This window comes from Labeo rohita, chromosome 18 (genome assembly GCF_022985175.1).
Source record: "Labeo rohita strain BAU-BD-2019 chromosome 18, IGBB_LRoh.1.0, whole genome shotgun sequence".
In the NCBI taxonomy this organism is placed as follows: Eukaryota; Metazoa; Chordata; class Actinopteri; order Cypriniformes; family Cyprinidae; genus Labeo; species Labeo rohita.
The window spans coordinates 9,591,426-9,615,028 of record NC_066886.1 but is presented as its reverse complement, the minus strand read 5'-3'; the positions used below and the strand labels follow the sequence as shown (position 1 = coordinate 9,615,028).

At 35.7% G+C, this 23,603-nt stretch overlaps 2 protein-coding genes across 3 annotated transcripts in view; one reads left to right on the top strand and one right to left on the bottom strand.

Moving 5' to 3' along the window:
* Positions 1-976: 976 nt before the first annotated feature.
* Positions 977-16,707, bottom strand: cry1b (cryptochrome circadian regulator 1b). Its single transcript, XM_051135160.1, has 13 exons — positions 15,947-16,707; positions 9,391-9,499; positions 9,125-9,267; positions 8,278-8,462; positions 8,106-8,194; positions 6,725-6,865; positions 6,286-6,597; positions 6,055-6,206; positions 4,910-5,112; positions 4,670-4,771; positions 3,535-3,627; positions 3,372-3,422; positions 977-1,929 (listed from the first exon to the last, which is right to left on the bottom strand). The coding sequence occupies exons 1-13, from the start codon at positions 16,102-16,104 to the stop codon at positions 1,844-1,846; spliced, it is 1,824 nt and encodes a 607-aa protein (XP_050991117.1). The 5' UTR covers positions 16,105-16,707; the 3' UTR covers positions 977-1,843.
* A 3,322-nt stretch (positions 16,708-20,029) lies between these two features.
* Positions 20,030-23,603, top strand: part of btbd11b (BTB (POZ) domain containing 11b) — an 85,470-nt gene continuing 81,896 nt past the window's right edge. The window contains exon 1 of one of the 2 annotated variants that reach the window (XM_051135665.1): positions 20,030-21,207. In XM_051135665.1, the coding sequence (XP_050991622.1) occupies positions 20,343-21,207 (865 nt within the window). In that variant the 5' untranslated portion in view covers positions 20,030-20,342. The remainder of the gene's footprint in view (positions 21,208-23,603) is intronic. The other variant, XM_051135663.1, reaches the window with a different exon arrangement.

Sequence of the window (23,603 nt, the reverse complement as noted above, 5' to 3'; positions counted from 1 at the left end):
ACAAAATAGTAATCTGATCTGTTAATAGGTCTGTTAATAGCCAACACTGAAACTTTAACAAATGTTAAAGGGGTCATCGGATGCCCATTTTCCACAAGTTGATATGATTCTTTAGGGTCTTAATGAAAAGTTTATAATATACTTTGGTTAAAAATTCTCAATGGTAGTGTAACACAACACCCTTTTTACCTTGTCAAAATAAGCTCTGCAAAACTCATCCCATTTTGATGGATTGTTGCTTTAAATGCAAATGAGCTCTGCTCGCCCCACCCCTCTCTTCTCTCTGTGGAGAGACGAGCCTGTTTACTTCAGCCGCATTTTAGCACGTTTAGCCACGAAACTTGCTAACTAGCACGTTATTAGGAAAGGTGATTGCAGGGATTCATAAAAAAACCTTATATTCACTTCTGCTGTAGGTGAAGCTGGATCATAAATGATTCGCGCGAACATAGACGGATATATGTAGATGGGGAGGCGCATTCCCTTCACAAACAAACGTAATCCACTGCATCTTCAGCAGCTCAGATGTCGGGAGTAAATGACGATCACTATGTTCATTATTACATCCAGCAACACAACACCTCAATCGCTCAATTCTTGTCTAACTTACATCCCTGCTCTGGCATCAAAACAAAGAGGGCGGACTGTTACAGCTGATCTGAGGTAAGACGCTCATGTCAATCAACTATCATAGGAGTGGTCTCTGTCGGTGTGACACCACACCGACAGGCATGTGAGAATGGCTTGATTTGAAAAGGGGATATTATTTTTACAGATTAATTAAAAACCACTGCATGGATTTTTATAATTATAGGGTAGATATGTGCATACACTGCCAACACACATGAATGTTCAAACAACATGTAAAAGTGAACTTTGCATCCGACGACCCCTTTAAGAAATGTCTAATTTGTTCAATAATATTGAATACTGATAAACATGCTTCAAACGATCTCATAATCACGGCAACACTGTAACAGGTCTATCATGTTTTAATGATGATTTATAAAGAAGACATTACAACATTCAAAAAAAGGTATTGTCTCTCATATAAAAAATATAACAGCAAGTCTGTAAATAAGCAAGAAAAAGTTATGTACAATGGTTTGCAGACTGAATTACTTACAATATACGCTTATATACATAGTAGGCTTTGTTTGTTTTTTAAACAAATCCACTTGTGCTTAAGAGCCACAGGCCTCAATCATAGTTACTCCATTACAAAACGCAAAAATCTGACTAAATACACAGATTTTTGCTCTGGACTTGAGACATTTAACGTGTCTACTTATAAATAGAATTGAACATATAAATCAATCAAATTCTTTGCGACTAGTTTATAGATTCTCAATTAGTGGCCTGTATGCCCCAGATTAAGATATGAATTTCCAAATAAATCCCTCTTAATATTACATAGCTTTTTTTAAAACAGTTATTGCCAAAAAGAAAAAAACAACATTGCACACAAGGACATAAAATGGTATGCTAGATACACACACACTTGGAAAGAGAAACTGACATCTGACATTTGGATGGCGTGAATACTACAAAACACTTTCCTCCACAAGCTTGCAAAAACGTAGACATCTTAAATGCTGTAACTACACACATTATATCATGTCGAACGGCTTAGTTTACAGTTTCCCGGGCCACCGCGTTTGACCCCAATGCTAACTCGAGCTCTACAAGCAGAATGACATCATGGCATAAAGCATAACGGGTAAAGCTAAGCATGGATGAGTTAATATGGCATGCAGAGACATTGTCCTTCGTGCTACGGTTCAGGACAGGTCCAAACACTAGTCTGAGGAGGGGTGTGTGTAAATCCTTGCATCCACTGCAGCTAGTTACTGTCATGCCTCTGAATCTTCGATGTACAGCTTGAAGCTCTGTCTTCATGGTGTCGTTTTAAAGTAGTTGTCCCTCTTCCTGAACACAAAAACAGTATGTGAGATTATATATTTTTTATATGATTGTTGGAGTGGCAAAACATACAGTACAGTTCAAAAGATAGGGGTTTAAACATATTAAACGGAACACCAAATCAGCATTTCAGAATGATTTCTGAAGGATCATGTGACACTGAAGACTTAGATTAATGGCTGCTGTAAATTCAGCTTTGCAATCACAGGAATAAATGACATTCTACAATATATTACAATAGAAAACAGTTATTTTCCACAATATTACTGTTTATACTGTACTGTTGATCAAATAAGCGGAGTCTGGATGAGCATGAGAGGCTTATTTCAAAAACCGGCCTTAAACTTGATGAATAGCCCTGATTTTTTAAAAGGCTGTGCTTTCATCAAAATATAATCCTTTACAAACATAAGGTAAACCCTTCTTTTTAATCCATGATTGGGTGTGTTTGAACTAGTCTGTCATTGACTTTTGTTATATACAAATCACAGCAAACAAGTGTAGTTTAGTTAAAAGAGAAGTTTACTTCCAGAACAAGAATTTAGATAATGTACTCACCCCCTTGTCATCCAAGATGTTCATGTCTTTCTTCAGTCGTAAGGAAATTATGTTTTTTGAGGCAAACGTTTCACGAATGTTCTCCATATAGTGGACTTCAATGGTGCCCGTGAGTTTGAACTTCCAAAATGCAGTTTAAATGCAGCTTCAAAGAGCTCTGAACTTAATTTTTAACCCCAAATGCTCGTCTTGTGTAGCTGTGTGTGAACTCTGCATTTTGGTTCATGACAGTTAGGGTGTGTTGAGTAACTCCCATCTCATTTTCTCCTCTAACTTCAAAATCGTCCTATATCACTGTTTTACCTTTTTTAGTAAAGGGTCACTGCTGAAGTACCGACCCAGTGTTTACAAAGTAAATGCGTGAGGAGAGTCAAACACCCTTTACAAAAAAAGGTAAAACAGTGATATAGGACGATTTTGAAGTTAGAGGAGAAAATGAGATGGGAGTTTTTCGACATACCCTAACTGTCACGAACCAGAACACACAGAGTTCACGCAGAGCTAGACAAAGACGAGCATTAAGAAGTATATAAATTGTCAATTTGTTTTTAAAATAATTATCGTTTCACTAGATAAGACCCTTCTTTCTTGGCTGGGATTGTTTAGAGCTCTTTAAAGCTGCATTTAAACTGCATCTTGGAAGTTCAAACTTGAGGGCACCATAGACGTCCATTATATGGAGAGAAATCCTGAAATGTTTTCCTCAAAAACACTATTTCTTTACGCCTGAAGAAAGAAAGTCATGAACATCTTGGATGACAAGAGGGTGAGTAAATTATCTGTGAATCTTTGTTCTGGAAGTGAAATTCTCCTTTAAATGAAAGCACTTTAGGCCATAGTGACTGAGCCATCTTTTATGAGTTCTTTGAAATAGTTTGGACAGAACTCACCTCTCTGTGACTGTTTGTGAGCTTGTCCAACCATACCAACACCTGAGTAACCTAGATTAGAAAGAAAGACATCCTGTTAAAGCAGCCTTAGGCCTGTTTCACACTTCACATGTCAGCAGCGTTTATTATATTTCAAAATCCAAGTAGCTGCGTCAATACACACCTGGTCGTGGTTGCACAATGTTTATAGACTGTTGATCACATGACACTGGAAACGGTGAGAACTCCGATTGGGAATTTGCTGGTGATGGGTGTACTGGTAAACAAAAGGTAAATATTTCAACACAACCATAACTGAAATGAACCAAACTGGCAATATGCAGGGTCACATAGCTTTCTTATTATTTTATCAAAAATAAAAAATAAAAAATTGTGTTCAGAAGTTGAACAAAGGTCTTATGGGTTTGGAACAACATGATGGTGAGTAATAATAATTATAATGATCAAATATTAGATTTTACAATACAAGTGATTTTTTTTCTATTTTCTTACATGCTATGTGAGCAATAACCAACATCAAAGATCCATAAATATGCAAATGTGTCATTATATTATTTTTTTCAAATATTTACACTACCAGTCAAAAGTTTTTGAACAGTTAGATTTTTAATGTTTTTTTAAGACATCTCTTCTGCTCACCAAACCTGAGTTATTTGATCCAAAATACAACAAAAGCAGTAATATTGTGAAAAATGTTTAATATTTAAAATAATTGCTTTGTATTTGAATATATTTTAAAATGTAATTTATTCCTGTGATCAAAGCTCTATTTCAGCATCATTACTCCAGTCTTCACCGTCACATGATCCTATAAGATATTATAGAAATTACTACTTAAAGCAAGGATGCTTTAAATTGATCAAAAGTAATGATAAAGACATTTATAATGTTACAAAAGATTTCTATTTCAAATAAATGCTGTTCTTCTGAACTTTCTATTCATCAAAGAAACCTAAAAAAAAAAAAAAAAAAACCTACATTTTAACAAAAATTTTAAAATATAGTCAAATAGAAAACAGTTATTTTAAATAGTAAAAGTATTTCAAAATTTTACTAGTTTTGCTGTATTTTGGATCAAATAAATGCAGGCTTGTTGAGCAGAAGAGAATGCTTTTAAAAAAGCATTAAAAATCTTACTGTTCAAAAACGTTTGACTGGTAGTTACAAGTAATTACATGTAAAATGTTCAGCTAATGAAAAATTTGGAAACCCATAGATTACAGCAAAAGCTGTCAGCATTATCAGACATTTCCATAGATGAATTATAAGATATATAGACAATGTGCTATTTAGTATACCTGTAATCTGAGGGCATTCCTGTGTGTTGTCTCCTGAGGAATGACCTGCTCCGTTACCATCTCCATTGTTGGTTGTGTTGGATGGAACAGTTGCAAGGAGCCCTAAAAAGCATTATAAGAAGATCCATTAAACCTTAGATCTCACAGCCAAACAGACAAACCAATCAACAATTCTTATTAAATTAAGTTAAATTAGATTTTTAAGAGTTGGGGTTTTGAAAAAGGCCTGCATTTCCTTACCAAGGCCCCGGTAGCAGGACAGCTGCTGGTAGATCTGCTTCATTCGCTCGATGTTTATCCTGCTGGCCTCAGCGTGATTAACCATGGGTTTGGGGTAGTGCACTCCGATTATGCACTTTGCGATCTTCTGAACACTTTCTGGGGCATTCCAAGGGTCATAGATGAATTTGGCAGGGAAGCCCCTTAATATGGGCAAATAGCGTCTGTAATAACAATAAAATCAGCTTTCAAAGAAAATTCTCTCAATATTGAACTAAACTGGTCATTTTTATTAAAGAATTAATTCACTCCTGAATTAAAATTTCCTGATAATTTACTCACCCCCATTTCATCTAAGATGTTAATGTCTTTCTTTCTTCAGTCAAAAAGAAATTAAGGTTTTTGAGGAAAACATTCCAGGATTTTTCTCCACATAGTGGACTTCAATGGGGAATAGCGGGCTGAAGGTCCAAATTGCAGTTTCAATGCAGCTTCAAACGGCTCCAGCCGAGGAATAAGGATCTTATCTAGCAAAACGATTGGTCATTTTCTAAGAAAAAATAAAAAATTATACACTTGTATAACCACAAATGCTCATCTTGCACTAGGTCTGTGATGTGCGTCTAATACTTCACGCATTATGTAATCACGCTGGAAAAGTCACACATGGTTAGTTGTTCATCTGATTACTTTAGTTCAAAAAGGTAAGGTAGGGCGACTTGACTTTCTTGGCACATTCACTTTGTAAACACTGGGTCGGTACTTCAACCTACGTCACATGTGACCTTTCCAACTTGACTACGTAATGCATGAAGTCAAGGACGCAGAGCTAGTGCAAGATGAGCATTTGTGGTTAAAAAGTATATACTTTTTTAGAAAATGTCAGATTGTTTCGCTTGATAAGACCCTTATTCCTCGGCTGGAATCATGTAGAGCCCTTTGAAGCTGCACTGAAACTGCAATTTGGACCTTTAATTCGATGAAGTCCACAATATGGAGAAAAATACTTGAATGTTTTCCTTAAAAACCTTAATTTCTTTTCAACTGAAGAAAGAAACATAAACATGACACAGGGGTAAGTAAATTATCAGGAAAGTTTAGTTCTAGAGTGAGCTAATCATTTAAACGGAATATTAGTGAATGTAAGCAAGGGTCAACTGTGGTACCTTATATAGTCTCCATTTGGGTCAGTACGTCGACCAAAGCCCACTGGACAGTAACAGTGAAAGAACTGCTGGAAGAATGAGCTGCACGAAAGCCACATCCAGCTTCCAGCATTGACGCTCCAGTCAGCATCCAGCAACAACTCCTCAAACACCTTAAAAAACACAAAATGTCAATATAAATTCTAATGCAGAAAACAACAGATCTTTTACTGAAATTCAGTTTTGCACTACCTTCATGCCCTCTTCCCAGCTGATCCACAGGTCTCCACGTGTGAGGAAGCAAGCGACAGCATGCCTGGCCAGATGGTGGATCCACCCCTCCTGCCTCAACTGGGTCATTATGGCATCAATCCACGGGAAACCAGTCCGGCCCTCTGCCCATTTTGCCAGAGCTTCGGGGTTCCTGTCCCACGGGATCTGCACGCAGATGGGATTGAACTCCATTTTGTCAAAGTGTGGGTTGTTGGTGGCAGCCGTGTAGAAGAACTCACGCCAGAGCAGCTGACCGTAAAGAGACAGTGGAGGGACGCTATTTTTCTTGACCTACATTTGAAAAGCCAGGAAAAAAAGGATGAGATTAACTTTTCGACCACTTATGATCTTACAATCAGTTACCACAGTGATAAACAGTACCTTAAATGTCAGAGTAAGACGGTGCGGTTTTCTTTACCTTTCTGTAGAGGTCTGTGAGTTTGAAATAGAAAAGTCTGCAGGAGAGGCAGCCAAACCGGAGATAAGGGCTCAGGCCTGTGGGGCTGGCCAGCAGGGAATTAGCATTCATTCTGGGACGCTCAAAATTAGCCACCCAAGCCTGAAAAAAGACCAATAGAAAATAATTAATATATAATACAAACTACGTTAACGGTTTGTTGTTAAAAGAAATCTTTTATGCTCACCAAGGCTGCATTTATTTGATGAAAAATACAGTAAAAACTTTATTTATGAAATGTTATTACAATTTAAAAGAACTGATTTTTATTTTATTATATATTTTAAAATGTAATTTATTTCTGTGATCCAAAGCCGAATTTTTAGCAGCCATTACTCCAGTCTTCAGAGTCACATGATCCTTCAGAAATCATTGTAATATGCTGATTTTTATGCTCAAGAAACATTTCTTATTATTATTAATGTTAAAATCATTATTTTTTTGTGGAATCCATTATATATATTTATACTTTAGGATTCTTTGACTAATAAAAAGTTCAATAGAAGCATTTATTTGAACATATATTTGTAACATTATAAATATATTTGTCACTTTGAATCCATTTAATAGATAAATGTTAATGCATAAACTATAGATTTTTTGTTCATATTTTGATTTTGATTTTTTTTTAATAATTTAAGCTTTCATGATCATTTTAGGTCAAGTTAGTAATTGTGTTAGTAATTTGTCTCCTTTATTAGTTTTTTTTTTGTTATTTTGGAATGTGTCTAATTTTTTATTTTTTTGTTTCTATTATTTTCATTTAGTTCAACTTTAAGTTTTTTTATTTTTTTATTTTTAGTTAACATTTATTTTAAGTAATGAAATTATAATTTAATAAATTTGATAAATGTAGCCCTGGACCACAAAATCAGTCATAAGGGTCAATTTTTTTAAATTGAGATTTATACATCATCTGAATGCTGAATACATCTGAATAAAGCTTTCCATTGATGTATGGTTTGTTAGGATAGGACAATATTTGGCCGAGATACAACTATTTGAAAATCCGGAATCTGAGGTTGCAAAAATCAAAATATTTAGAAAATCGCCTTTGAAGTTGTCATATTACTAATCAAAAATTACATTTTGATATATTTACAGTAGGGAGTTTACAAAATCTCTTCATGGAACATGATCTTTACTTAACATCCTAATGATTTTTGGCATTAAAGAAAAATCGATCATTTCGACCCACACAATGTATTTTTGGCTACTGCTACAAATATACCTGTGCTACTTAAGACTGGTTTTGTAGTCCAGGGTCACAAATATGATGTAATACACTGCAAAAAAAAAAAAAAACATAATTGTAAAACAATGTAATAAAGTGGATGTCTACCTTCCTCTCCAGGTGTCTCTCTAGTCGAGTCAGAGCTTCAGTTTCTCCCCCAGGCCACACAGCCGAGGACAGCCCATCTGTTTCAAAACCTACAAACACAAATACTCATTCAAATTCACTTACAAGAGACACTTGTACACAGATGCAAAGACAGACATCACAGGTGTCTCACCGAGCTCTTCCAGCGAGGGAACGCCAAACTTGTCATCATGGTCGTCGTTGACTGGTGTGGCGCATTTGCCCATGACTTCAGCCGTGATAGTCTCCGCTGGTATTTCCACAGGATCCATTCTGCTAATGAGTGTCTGAAATCGTTTATAGGTGAGAGGAGACTGTCCTCCATTTAACTCAATGATCCTACAGGCACAGAGACAACACATGGGACAATGATTAAAATATGTACAAAATATTATGGCATTGTAAGGTTGTCATGTATTACAATATTTAGTATATTAAATGCTATTGCTTTTTGATATTTGTAACCCTGGACCACAAAACAATAGCCAAACTGATTTTTCTTTTATGCCAAAAATCATTAGGATATTAAGTAAAGATCATGTTCTATGAAGATATTTTGTAAGTTTCCAACCATAAATAGATCAAAACTTAATTTCTGATTAGTAATATGCATTGCTATGAACTTCATTTGGACAACTTTAAAGGTGATTTTCTCAGTATTTTGTTTTTTTTGCACCATCAGATTTCACATTTTCAAACAGTTGTATCTCGGGCAAATATTGTCCTATCCTAACTTATTTATTCAGCCTTCAGATGATGTATAAATCTCAATTTCGAGAAATTTACACTTATGACTGGTTTTGTGGTCCATGGTCACATTTATGGCAGATTAAAACAACTCTGTATCTGTGTGATCTTAGTATATTTCTGCATAACATTCTCAAAAAAAAAAAAAAAAAAGAGTTAACCATCAGGCATGATGGGCAAAAGCTTCCCACAGGACTGCTGGCAGCTACGTGGGAGTCATATGGGCACATGGCAACGACTGCAGATACACTCACTTGTCCAGATCATAGAGTGTGTGGGAGATCCTGACGAAGACTTCCACCCCTGCCTCGGTGGCCAGCTTCTTAATGGCTGCATCACGATCCTTCCCAAAGGGCTCGGAGTCGTACTCATATGACAGCCTGGTGATTTTCCACTCCTAGGGAGAAAAAAATGAACAGAGAGATAGAGAGTCAAATAAGGGGCAGACAAAGAACAGCATGTACTGGCAGCGAGTTTACACAAAACTGTTGAATGGGCTCTAGGCGGTCTGTTCGCTGACCTTGAAAAGTCTCGGAAAGACATCCGTTGGTTGTCCTCTGATGACAAAGAGGCGGGAGTTAAGTTTGCGAAGGCTGGCGTCTAAGTCTTCAAGACATTGCAGCAAAAACCTGTAATATAAACAATAATAGTGAGCATTTAATCTTCACAGTCAGTGAGAAGCAAATAAAACAAACATGTTGTTCATTTCAATCTCTCGGAGCCACGGCAGAGAGATTTTTCTGACATGTCCAGCAGAGGGCACTAACAGACTAACAGTATGAAAAACACAAGATATTCTGCATTTCATGGGCTGTGTTCAGAATGGAATACTAGTATAAGTGAAAACACAGATATTATGCAGCAATAACTATTGCTTAATAGCATGCAATACCTGTGTTTCTTAAAGGGATAGTTCATCCAAAAATGAAAAAATGATATCTTGATATTTTCTGGAATTTTGTTGATAATCGATAACGATAATTAGATGACATTTTAAAAGCTTTTAATATTCTTCACATTCTGTGGTGATTAGTTTGCAGGAGTAACAGAAATTAACTTTGACCTTTTATGGGCATTTTTTACCTTTATAGGTCCAATTAAAATAATGAATAAATTTAAATAGTAAGTCAAAAATAAATTCAAATAATAAGACACTATAGGGCTGTTATAAATTAAATGAAATCAGAATCAAAGTGCGTGTCTGCAATGCAGAAGTGGCACAGAATCTGTATCTGAAGAAGTATTTAGATTCATGTTTTTTTTTAATGCAGGACATGAAAGCATTTAACCTGCAGTTACAGATGCATAAATGTTTTTGTTTTTTTAAATCTCTTGAATACTGATATTTGAAATAATTTTGGGAAAAAAAGGGAAAATATAAAACATTTATACATCATCTGAAAGCTGAATGAATAAACTTTCCATTGACGGATGGTTTGCTAGGATAGGACAATATCTGACAATATCTGGAATCTGAGGGTGCCAAAAAAAAAAAAAAAAAAAAAAAAAACTAAATATTGAGAAAATTACCTTTAAAGTTGTCCAAACGAAGTTCTTAGCAATGCATATTTTGAATCAAAAATTAAGTTTTGATATATTTACGGTAGAAAATTGACAAAATATCTTTTTGGCATAAAAGAAAAATCGATAATTTTGACCCATACAATATATTGTTAGCTATTGCTACAAATATGGTTTTGTGGTCCAGGGTCACATCTAAACCTAAAATCGCCAGTAGGTGGCGGCAAATCACTGAGTCATTCATTTAAACGATTCGTTCAAACGGCTGATTGATTCAGTAATGTTGTCGAAACACAGCAAAAGCAAGAACTTCTGAAATGTAAGTCACTTAATATTATTTCTTATTTATTGAGCTGTTCATAAAATCAATATCAAATTTGCAATTGTGCTGATAGGTCTTTGTGTAATATTAACTATAACAGATGGTGTAAATATAAAAGACATTTAAAAGTCATATGAGGCATTTTTGCCCCCTTATCTTGAATTTTGGGGGAATTCTAATGTATTTTAATAGACTGAACCACACAATAAAAATGTGAACTATGTGCTAGCGCAGTATTCAAACCCACATGTAGTGTATGCGCACACTCTCTGTCTGTTTTTTTGTTTGGTTTTTGCAATATACTATAACGTTACATGTCAAATCGCATATCGTTAAAACAACAATTATGATATTACTGTATACCCCAACAGTATGGAAATGCTATGTATGGCAATGGCTACCATAAACATCACTAAAAATATCTTTTGTGCTCAGCAGAAGAAAAAAAAAACTCAGGTTTGGAACAGCTGGAGGGTAAATTACGACAAATTTCATTTTTGGGTGAACTATCTCTTTAACCTTTTAAACTTTAAGGCCTTTCATTGTCCACAACAACATTCAAAAGCCCCTACACCAATCTTGCTTTCAAGACTTTATTTAATCTATTGGAACTTTTAAAATCAAATATACTTAAAACAATTACAGTTCAGTTCACTGAATGTCCTTCAGGGTTCCTGTTCTATTAAATGAAAAATTAATATGACTCTTCCAGTTTGTAATGAATAAGGTTTAAGAATAAGGTTTTTAAAAATATTTTTTACTTACAATTTCTACCCAATAAAATATTATTGAGGAAAAACATATATTCTCTTTAAAATGCCCATGGAGTTGGCATGACCTCATGACATTATTATGTTGAATGGGGTTAAGAGTTCATTTTGGTTATAACTATAATATTAATATTATTATTATTATAGACTTTATCAAAGTAAATGGTCTGTTCGGTTGAATAGCCCAGTTAAAACCTCTACCGTACACCTGGACACATTGTAAAATACTGTGCATGATTTTCTTTTTAGATGCACTGAGTATATAACATGATGAGGGTATGATATAAGAATATAATCCTGTCTGAGTGAGAGTTAAGAGTTCCCTCTTGTGGGACTATGTATTAGCAGCATTCAGTTGAGCTTGTCTGCACACCCCTTCCTTAAGACGTCTGATCCGGTACAGCACGCACCCGGGTCAAGATAAAAATGAAACGCATTTTCGAAGTTACTGCCATTTCAATTGATCTGCATATGAAAGCACACATGCAGCCTGTTCTACACGTCAGCATTACATGTTTGTCTTACAATACAAATTTGACCTTGTTTAAAGAAGTATCAAGCAGCAAACCTTTTCAACATTGATAATTAACATTTTATCTGCAGCAAATCAGCAGAAATCATTAGAATGGACACTGAAGACTGAAGTAATGGCCACTGAACATTCAGCTTCACCATAAAAAAAAACGCATTTTAAAATATATTCAAATAGAAAACAGTTATTTTAAATTGTAATAATATTTCAAAAAAAGTACAATTTTTGATGATTTTAGTTTCAGATTTAACATTACCATTTAAAAATAAAAATTATCAGTCACTTCAGATTCAGTTACTGAGCCTTTCACTGTAAAAACAGCAGCGCTGTACAAATGAGTACGACGACTTGTTAAGCTAGACTGTACAAACAGGCTGGGCATATATATGTACATTCAAAGGTATTAGGACATCAGCCATGGTGTCTTTGACACATACATCTATTATAAAAGAACAAAAGGACTGCAGGGCAATTCAGAGGACCTCTCAAAAGAAGCCTTTGCGTGGGTTGTAATTTTGGTTACAGTTTATCAACAATAAAGAGGAGTGGTAGCATATCGTAGGCGAAAGGCTTTTTGAAAGAGGTGGAAAATTAGGTCAGTGCTGAAAGGGGAATGAGGTAACAGCATCAACTAACACACTGACCTATTTCCTCATGTCCTGCACTGGGGGGGCGGACAGGAGAGGTGGCTGAGCTGTACGTTACATCACAACTCTGCTATGAGGGTAACCGCTCAAGCATCTCTCAAGGATATCCCACACATAGTATTATCTTATAAAGACATATCCACCCAGCATTAACAGTAGGCCAAGAGAATGGCAGTTTACTATTATTAGCTAACAGCTAATAAATAAACAAACAAACAAATTGGCAATGTAAAGCTTCCTCACGCTATAAACACAAACTTCATCATTACACAGGACGGCACAGCTTACAGAAACTCTGCTACATACTGAACTATTCATATTCAACCAATAAAACAGAAAGACGGGTCATGAAGAGGTCATGAAAGATTATTTTCAACATTCAGATGCAGACCCACACTCATTTCAGCTTTTAAAATCGTAAACTTTTTACAATGTACCAATTTACATAAAAAAAAAAAAAACAAATGCAAAAGTCATCATCACCAATTGATTCTATAAAATTAACTAGTATCTTTATTTTTGTTAATACTACTTAATAGGAGTAATCCAATACCAACTAGTATTTTTTTTTTAATACGGTATACAGTTGAAGCCAAAAGTTTACATACAGTATCAAAATTGTATTATTTTTCCAAAATGCATGTTATTTTTTATTTAGTATTGACCTGAATAAGATTTCACATAAAAGATATTTATAGTTTTTGTTTTTTCAGCATTTTTGTGTATTTGAACCCTTTCCAACAATGACTGTATGATTTTGAGATCCATCTTTTCACACTGAGGACAACTGATGGACTCATATGGAACTATTACAGCAGGTTCAAACGCTCACTGATGCTTCAGAAGTAAATATGACGCATTAAAAGCTGGGGGGTGAAAACATTTGAATTTAAAGATCAAGGTAAATTTGACTTTTTTGTCTTCTGGGAAACAAGTATCTTCTGTAGCTTCTGAAGGCCAGTACTAAATGAAGCAAATATTATATTTAGGCAAAATAAGAAAAATCTTCATTCTATTCAAAAGTTTTCACCCCCCATCTCTTAATGCATTGTTTTTCCCTTCTGGAGCATCAATGAGCGTTTGAACCTTCTGTAATAGTTGCATACGAGTCCCTCAGTTGTCCTCAGTGTAAAAAGATGGATCTCAAAATCATACAGTCATTGTTGGAAAGGGTTCACACAAAAATGCTGAAAGCTACATAATTTGTGAGAGTATTAATAATCAAGTGTATGTAAACTTTTGAACAGGGTCAACTATTATTTGCTCTTGTGGACTATATGTAAGTGTCTTTTATGTAAAATACCTTACTCAGGTCAGTAGATAATAAAAATAACATGCATTTTGTATCCCTCTTATTTTGGCAAAATAATTAATATTCTGCAGATTCTGCAAGGTGTAAAAATGAAATTGAAAATGGTACCACTTATATTATATGGACTTAACTACTATGTACATACATTTAAATTAATCATTTGGTACAATGCACTTATTGTGTACATACATGTCTTTTCATTGTACTTATATTAAAAAAACACCTGTAATTACATCTATAACTATTTTTGTAATTACATTCATAATTACGCTGTTGACCCATCCCTTACACCTTAACCTTCCCTTAAACCTACCCATATCACCAAACCTGTCCCTAATCTTACCTGTATCCCAGTGTTTTGCAATACAATATGAACATAATAAGTAAAGGTAAGACCACCTAATATAAAGTGGGACCTCAGTCAACATTAGCCTAGTATTAATTAGTACAATAGTAGTATTCATATAATAGCTGAACAGATGGTATAAATATAGGTGCCAGGTAACTATTTCCACTATTACTGGCAACAAACTGCATTTATGCTACTGAATTTTATGTGGGTCTATGGTTGTTCATTTCACTAATATGTATCCCAGTTTTTACCTTTACCGTACACTAGAAACTAGTACTAGTATTTATTTTTAGTCGCTAGCAACTATTCCAGTTTTGCTAGTCCTTATACCTTTTGTTCAAGACATGGGTACCAGTATGCAGTAGACAAGAACATACATTAGCACCTGATGAGTAATGACTAGAAATACTGGAAAAGGTCAGACTAGTCAGTTAAACACAGCTATTATCTGATGTAAACCACAGATTGACATAGAATTTAATAACTAAATACTGCTAAATTAAATGTATGTTAAATTAGACAATAGTCATTTATCACTAACAACTATCCCTAAAATGACTAGCGTCATTTGCCACCTAATATAAAGTGGGACCTCAACATTTGTATTGATTAGTATAGTAGCAGTAATAGTTACTACTGAAATTGCTAGTGCTAAATGAATAGATTATATAAATAATGACGCCAGGTAACTGTTTTCACTATTACTGGTAACAAACTGTACATTCATGCTACTTAATTTTATGTGGGTTTTCGGTTAATCACTTCACTAGTAGAAACAGTACTAGGACTTATTTTTAGTCATTAGCAGCTATTCCAGTTTTGCTAGTGCTTATTCTTATACTTTTTGTACAAGACATGGGTAACAGTAAGTAAGAATAAATATTAGCACCTGATGAGTACTAGTAATACCGGAAAGGGAAGGCCTACCAACAACTAGAATACATCCTAGTCTGAAGCGAACAAGTAATATCTAAACCATAGACTGACATTGATTTTAATTGCTAACCTGGTACTAATTTAAATTAGAAAAGTCATTTATGGCTAGCAACTATCCATAAAATGACTAGGAGCAAACGTCTAGTGTCTAAATTACTAGTACCTAAGGTTACTAGTTAACATAAAAATATACTAGTTACTACAGGATTACACACTAGCAATAAAAAATATGTATTAGTAGCAAGTATACCCTGTTGAAAAAAACTAAACTTTACTAGTTATAATAGAACTTCTATTGGTTTTAATAGAAACTGTAATGAACTCTGTAGGTTTCTACTAGTAATTGATCAGCTTCTATTGGTGGCCTTTTTAAAACCACTAAATCCTAATGGAACTCACTACAGAAAACCATTTCAATGGTTAAAAGTTGAAATGATATTTGTGGTAGAAAACAATAAGAATTTCTGTTTTTTCAGCAGGGATATAATTTAACATATGTCTGTCGTTTAAACTACTAGTCTCTATGAACAGCTGCTAGTGAAAGCTGAAATATACTAGCTACTATTGTATTACTTATTAACAAATAAGTGCTACAAGCTTAAGTATAGACAACTTGGCACCGGATCTGCTGTCTGCTCCTCTCTGTTCTGTGCACACACGTGCTCGGGTCCAAAGGAAACTCACCTCCATCTGTTGATTCCCACATTGGACGATCCTGCAAACCAGGGGTCCAGTATGTAAACGCATCTCAGGGTATCGGCTCCTATTATAGAGTCCCGCAGAGATGGGTTATCATGGAGCCTTAAGCCCTTCCTGAACCAGTGGATCGTATTGACCACCATTACTCCTAATGTTCCGCAGTCCCTTCTGAGATCACGAATGCTCCTTCAGCAACTCCCAAACTTGGCAACCCCGGACTTCTTAATGCAAGTAGCCTGTAAAGTTCGATCTGGTTACGTCTTTTTCAGCCTTGCTCAAGAAAAACTTTTCCCATGTTGAATTTGGATATCTGCGTTCTTGCTTGCTGAATTACAAAGCGAAAATTCATATAGTTGCTTTACACACCCTGCGATTGACACTATGCGTGTGCATCAGCGAGTTTACACTGTTTAAACGGTACGACTCGACAAAACACGCACCAATACGTGTAAAAACGATAGATTGATATTTACAAAAAACACTCACAACAAAGAAAACACGCGAACGTCAACATGGACTCGCGCAGACCCAACGGAAAAAAACAACAACAGACGTTTAATTTCTTCCTAAAACGCTAAATACGTGCGTTTTCAGATCGTATCCATATGTAAGTACACCTTCTCGATCCTTATGACAGTACAAGCGTCGAATATTCACACGATTGTTGTCCTTTAGTTGAATGTCAATTTTAATTCACCCCGTGAACCGTCAGCCATTAGTCGACTCCGCCCACTCACTGACGCAACTGCCACCTACGCAGCTGATTGGACAGATCCGCACAGCAGACGTAATAGAACATCACGTTTCTGAGGTGTGCTCTCGCAGACCCGCACATTTTTGCGCTGATAAGAGATTGATTTTATCAAGTTAGTGGCATATTTTCGAGTACATTTGATTGTGAAGTGTAAGGGTCACTTAAAATAATAGTGCATTAAGAAAAATGTGTATTAAAAGCTCTTTGTGCTCATGTTACTGCTCGACTCTGATTGGACAGGGTGTGAGTACCCGGATAGGCACATGAACAGAGGCACAAGGGAACAGATGAGTTTGTTATGGTAAATATTTTTACACTAGCGGTAGGACGTAACTTTTTTTTTTTAAGTGTATAAAATATTATGGTCACAAGATCACTTCAAATATGAGGTAAACAAGTAGCTATCGAATAATAAATTATGTAATTATTATATAATACATAATAAGCTACTATATAGTAATGACGGGATAGTCACCAGGGCTTTATCGCAATAAAATTTTGAGTCATACGTCTAATAACACATATCTTTTTGTCAATAATTTTGTCCAAACTAAAATTCCAATATTAATATATTATATAGATATGGGTAAGCTAGTGAAAATAATTAAACCACACTGACATTCACTGAGGCAATAATAAATAACATAATAACAACATAATAAAGGCGGGACTGTGTTCTGGAGACTGGAGTTGTCACATGTTATACAGGTTTTATAAAGCTTTGATTTATTAATTCAGTATTATTAGCCAAACCAATGTTTTTCCATTTTATTAGTTTCAACAATTTAGATATTCTGATGTTTTATAATTATTTTACTGTTTAAAAATCGCTGCAAAGCCTGTAATAGATTATAATGGCAGGTTCCATTGTGACAACTTATCCCATGGAATGTAACTGATATGCCACACTGTTGTCACAATGACATTATACATTGTATCTTTTTTCAAACAAATTCAAAATGGTGTTAGCATTCAAAACACCCAGATTGGCGTCAGGTGCAAGACATAAAAATAACAAATAATAAAATTACAGCACACTGAAATTACAGCTCCAGAAATGTATTTACCAAAGACCACAATGTTTTGACTAGCCAGATTTTAATCAGGCAACTAATGTTTTTTTTTTTTTTTTTTGGGGGCAACAGAAAGCATAATATGTAGCATAATCTGTTTTCATAATATGCATTGATAGTTTGGTACAAATCTTGTATTTGGAGGCAATAAAGAGCCTAGTTGATCATTATGTTGAGAAAAACACTGCAATTTACAAGGGGAACTACTACATTGATTTAAGACATAATTAGTGTATTGATTAGGTGCTTGCCTTCAGATGCAGAGAACATTAACATACAATAAAGTAAATGAGGTGATTTATCATGTAAAGATCAAGCCTCCCTGCTACTGCATTACTGTGATTTAAAATCATGAATAGCCATTTTTGCTAATAATGGAAATGAGTCTGGACAGACGTAAATGTCAACCTTGGTATAAACTATATATTTAATTCCTTATGAAATTATGGAGAGATTTCAGGTGAATGAGGGTCATTTGTAATGTCACTGACTGATTGAACTTGAGTTCAAACTGTTATTATCATTTCCTTTGAGTGAATATGACTTGATGATTGTTTTGGTTGAACACTAGATGGCAGTGTAGCATGACAAAACGCTAAATTCAATCTCATATCTTAAATATGCTGTATATCTGATGCTTGTTAATTTAATAATTATGACATACAAATTAATTATTAGATTATAAATAGATTTGTAACAAAAGTATGAGGTTCAGTGCGTTTTGTTAAGAGAAACAGCTTTAAGTTTTTAAAAAGTTTTTTAAAGAAGTGTTGTCCAAAGAGGTCAGTGTTGAGTAAAATATGGACCCTTCTTTATTGAAGCAGGGTCGAAAACACTTAAATGATAAAGCGTAGGCCTATTTCAGCTCTAAAAGCATTTTGCTTGCTTTCTTATGTTAAGTAACTGATTTATGCTATTGTGATCTCTTAAGCCTATAAACATAAATGTCTTGATGTCATTTTGAGTTAGGTCTATTATTTAGCACTTTTACTTCGTGTCATATACTTACTGCATTAGTCAGAGCTATTAAGAAAATAGGAAGTGCTTGATGTTTCATTTTTATCCTTTGTTTTACATTGAAAACATATGACCTTTTTCAGACTGTGGGAGTGAAGTTCACAAGAAGCCTCCATTCAAGACGACTGATATATTATGCATACTCTTCATTATTAATGAACAGGAATCTCGTTACTCCGAGCCCCATCTGAAAGGGAGAATGGGAAGGAGGACAGGTGTTCATTTGATCCCTTGCTTTTTGTCCTCAAACATGCTGCCCTGCTTGGTCTACTGGATCGGAGCTGTTTCATGCACACTGACTACTAGTTGTAAAAAGTCTATCGGTTTGTTTTGGCCACCTAAGACCACTAGATCTAAAGCTCTGCTTTCACTCCAGAGACCAATTACAGTTATTTACTGATGGAATTCTTAGTAAATGGAATGCAATCTGATCAGAGTCAAAATAGTTTCTGGCAAAAGTGGGTTTTAATGAGCATCTTTCTATCTATCTATCTATCTATCTATCTATCTATCTATCTATCTATCTATCTATTTGTGACCCAGGACCACAAAACCAGTTATAAGGGTCAATTTGTATTGATGTACTGATGTATTGTTTATTAGAATAGGACAATATTTGGCTGAGATACAACTACTTGAAAATTTGGAATCTGAGGTTGAAAAAAACTGTAACTATTGAGAAAATCTTCTTTAAAGTTGTCAAAATAAAGTTCTTAGTCGGCGCCGATAGCATTGTGGGCAGCGCGCCAACATAAAGCGTTTTCGCGCTACGGGCGTCCCGAGTTCGAATCCCGGCTCCTGGGCTTTTCCCGATCCCGCCCCCTTCTCTCTCCCCTACTTCGCTTCCTGTCAGCTGTGATCTGTCCAGCTGTCATAATAAAGGCAAACAGGCCAAAACAGAAAAGATGTTTATAGCAATGCATATTACTAATCGAAAATTGAGTTTTGATATATTTATGGTAAGAATGTATTCTTGTATTGCTGGTTATTGTTACAAATATACCCGTGCTATTTATGACTAGTTTTGATCTTTATATCATAACACTGAGAAATTCTTCAGACCTAGACCTTGTTTTCATTTAATTACTTTGGTAATTACTTTTGGGTTTTTTTAAATTACATAGCCTAAGTTGGAGTCAAATTGGGAGTTTCATTTTTACACGATCTAACATCCCCATAACCTTTTTAGAGGGGATCTCCAGATAACTAGAAGTCCACAGAACCATCATGCAGCACCGTGCGAATTCAAAACCAACTGTACGCAGCAATGGTCCCGTCAGCGTATTGGATGCGGTACTGTATGTGGCTCCTCCTCCAACTGATGCTTCGCAGCCTTCAAACACACTAGTATGTGCCATAACAACACCAGTGCTCCTTCAAAGTTGGGGGCGCATTTTCAACAGTGAACGCAACAATTTGGGAACTCTGTGGCTTTTCAGTAAGACTGTGGACAGAATAAGCAGCCAAGCAGTGGCGTTTGTTTGCAGAGGAACGTTTCCCGTTACTTTCAGCCTTGTGGACAATATGAAGTGCAGTTATGGCAAAAAGGGGTAAATCCGTGGTGAGGACCCTGGAGGATTTGACGCTGGATTCGGGTTACGGTGGAGCCGCGGACTCCTTCAGGTCATCCAGCTTGTCTCTGTGCTGCTCCGAGGCGCACATCTCCTATGCGCATGGAGGGCACTGCTGGCATCTGACCGACTCCATGCGCAGTCGACACAACAGCCTAGACACCGTCAACACCGTCCTGGCTGAAGACGGCGAGACCCTGGAGTGTTCCGGACACTGTGCGAAACTTCCCGAGCTTGAGGATGTGCCCTGGAGCCTCGGGGAGGTGGAGAACGCGCTCAACAAGGAGGAAGAGTTGAGGTTCGGGACCGTGTCCGCGGATCTGCTCGCGCGTCTCTCCACGCTCGTAAGCCGCGCACTGGTGAGGATCGCCAGGGAATCGCAGCGGCTGAGTTTGCGCTACGGCAAATGCACCAAATACGAAGTCCAAAGTGCCATCAAGATGATCCTATCCTGGACCATTTCGGTCAACTGCATCGCCGCGGCGCTCAGCGCGCTGTCCATGTACAACATGAGCACCGAGGATAAATTCAGCCGGGGGAAATCGGAGAGATGCGGCTTGGTCTTCTCCGTGGGGAAGTTCTTCAGGTGGATGGTGGACAGCAGGGTCGCGGTGCGCATCCACGAGCATGCGGCCATATACCTGACCGCCTGTATGGAGAGCCTCTTCCGAGAGGTCTTCACCCGGGTGTTGAATAGCTCGGTGGTGGAGAAGGATAACGGGATCCCCAAATTTACACTGGAATCCTTTGAGCAGGCTCTGAGCAATGATTCGGAGTTGTACGGCCTCCTTTTGCCCTATCAGCACCTCACATGTGGGAAAAATGCCAATGGTAAGTTCAGCACTCGAAAGGCAGTTCAAAACAGATTCACTGTTTGTTTTTCTTTTTTTACTCTGAGCAAAAAATATTGTTCATTCGCTTGAGTCAGATTTTGATTACTGTAACTGAGGGAAAAACGGAACCAGCTATAATGTTTATACAGTGACATTAACTTTCAGGCCCATTGCCCAGAAACTGACATCATCTGTGTATATATTATTACTTGGGCTCAATGACTGCGTTTACGTGCACAGTGATATTACAGCATTAATCAGAATTTGCTCACATATTCTGGTTATGTAAGCATTAGGAAAATGCATTAACCCGATTGCCATAATCAGGCAATCAATAATCAGGTGAAATGTCAATCTGCTAAACATGATGTGCATGTAAAAATGGCCACTGGCTGCATGCACAAAAGATAAAATATGTTTATATTCTGCTTATTGATGTTCATATTAAGCATAGTAATATGATTTAATGACTTGATTGAGTTTTACAAAAATTAAGCACAATAAATGCCAGAATATAAACATAATCCCAAAGTCATGTGTATGTAAATACAGTCATTATGATGTTTGGCCCAAACACTTCAGAGATGTCAGATAATTTATCAGGGATGTGCTTTGATTTATGTGTGCATGGATGTATGTGTATTTGGCTGTGTGTGCTGTGACTGTGTATTAGAGAGCGGTTCATTTTTAACACGGAGCTCAGCTGCATTTTCCATGCGTAATTAGCTCACAGTACCATCTTGTTCTTTTTAATGTATCATTTGTACAGTTATGGTACTTATGAATGTGTCATCCAGAATGTTTCCAGGCTGTAGTTTATGTGCAGGATGACATAATCCAAATGATAGACCCTGGGGCAGAGGGACTATTCAGTGTATAACTTCCAATAATGTTTGTGCAACAATATGGACTTGACAGTATTGCAGCAGCAAAGAGACTGATGATGTCATTGATTTAATACAGCTGCCTGGCAGAGGGGCTTTTCTACAATAGTCTATTGGTGTGCATTTAGGAGTACGTATGGACTTGTGCCACTTGCAAAGATATATGTGACCCTGGACCACAAAACCAGTCATAAGCAGCAATAGCCAAAAATACAATGCATGGGTCAAAATTATCAATTTTTCTTTTATGCCAAAAATCATTAGGATATTAAGTAAAGATCATGTTCCATGAAGACATTTGATAAATATCCTACTGTAAATATATCAAAACTTAATTTTTGATTAATAATGTGCATTGCTAAGAACTTCATTCGGACAACTTTAAAGGCGATTTTCTCAAAATGTAGATTAAATTTTCAAATAGTTGTGTCTCGACCAATATATAAATGATGTATAAATCTCAGTTTCAAAGACTGGTTTTGTGGTCCAGGGTCACATATTCAATGAACACATAATATATTGTGTATTAATTTTTTATTCAATTTAATATACTATAAACGTATAAAAAATGTAAATAGGATATACATATGCTAAGTCAAGTCAAATTTCTTTATATAGCACCTTCCATGATACACACTGTTTCAGATCAGAATATCTTCATGCATAGTCACATTTATCAGATTAGAGCTGGGCAATAATATATCTTACACTGCGCTAATTTTTACATTAACAATGTAATCAATTCTATTTATTAATTTAAAGCCAAGTATGAATCTCATCAAGTTAGTGCTTTTAAGCATTTACAAATAATAAGTCAAAGCAGTAACAATGTAAACAATATATTTTATTTGTGAACGTTTGTTCAGCTATTCTTTTTAATAGTTAACTTTTAACTATTTTTTTTCTCACAGACAAGGATATAAATTTCATGAAGCTGATTATTCACTAAAAACTCTCACAGATCATGGTTTCATTTTTGGTCATTTAAAGTCTTATTTTGACGTTAACAAAGTGGTTATATCTAAGTGCCAGTTGTTTAATTTTTTTTTTTTTTTTAATTAGTACCATTAATGCCAGTATATTGTTCATTCAGACTGATTCACGAACGCTGAACGTGGACGAACACGAGAGGGTGGGAATTATCGCATGAACCAATCACAGCCGAACATAACCAGTCATATCCAATCATATCGGGTTCATAAAGTTTCTTTAGAAAAAACGAGTGATACGTCTTAATGTTAGATTTTGTAATATTGGCGTTGTTTTGTTTTTATATACATATACACACTGCATATACAGTCAAACCAAAATGAATTCAGACACCTTCAACATTTCTCACATTATCACAGTTTATTCGCTATAGTTTATAAAATTGTAATAAAATATGGCAAGAGTTTAGAGTTAAACTGTGTCAGAACAAATTCATCTTGATAATGTCATATAACTTTGATAGAAAGGTATGTAATGGATTACAATCAACCAAAAATTCAGACATCCCTTAGTATGACAA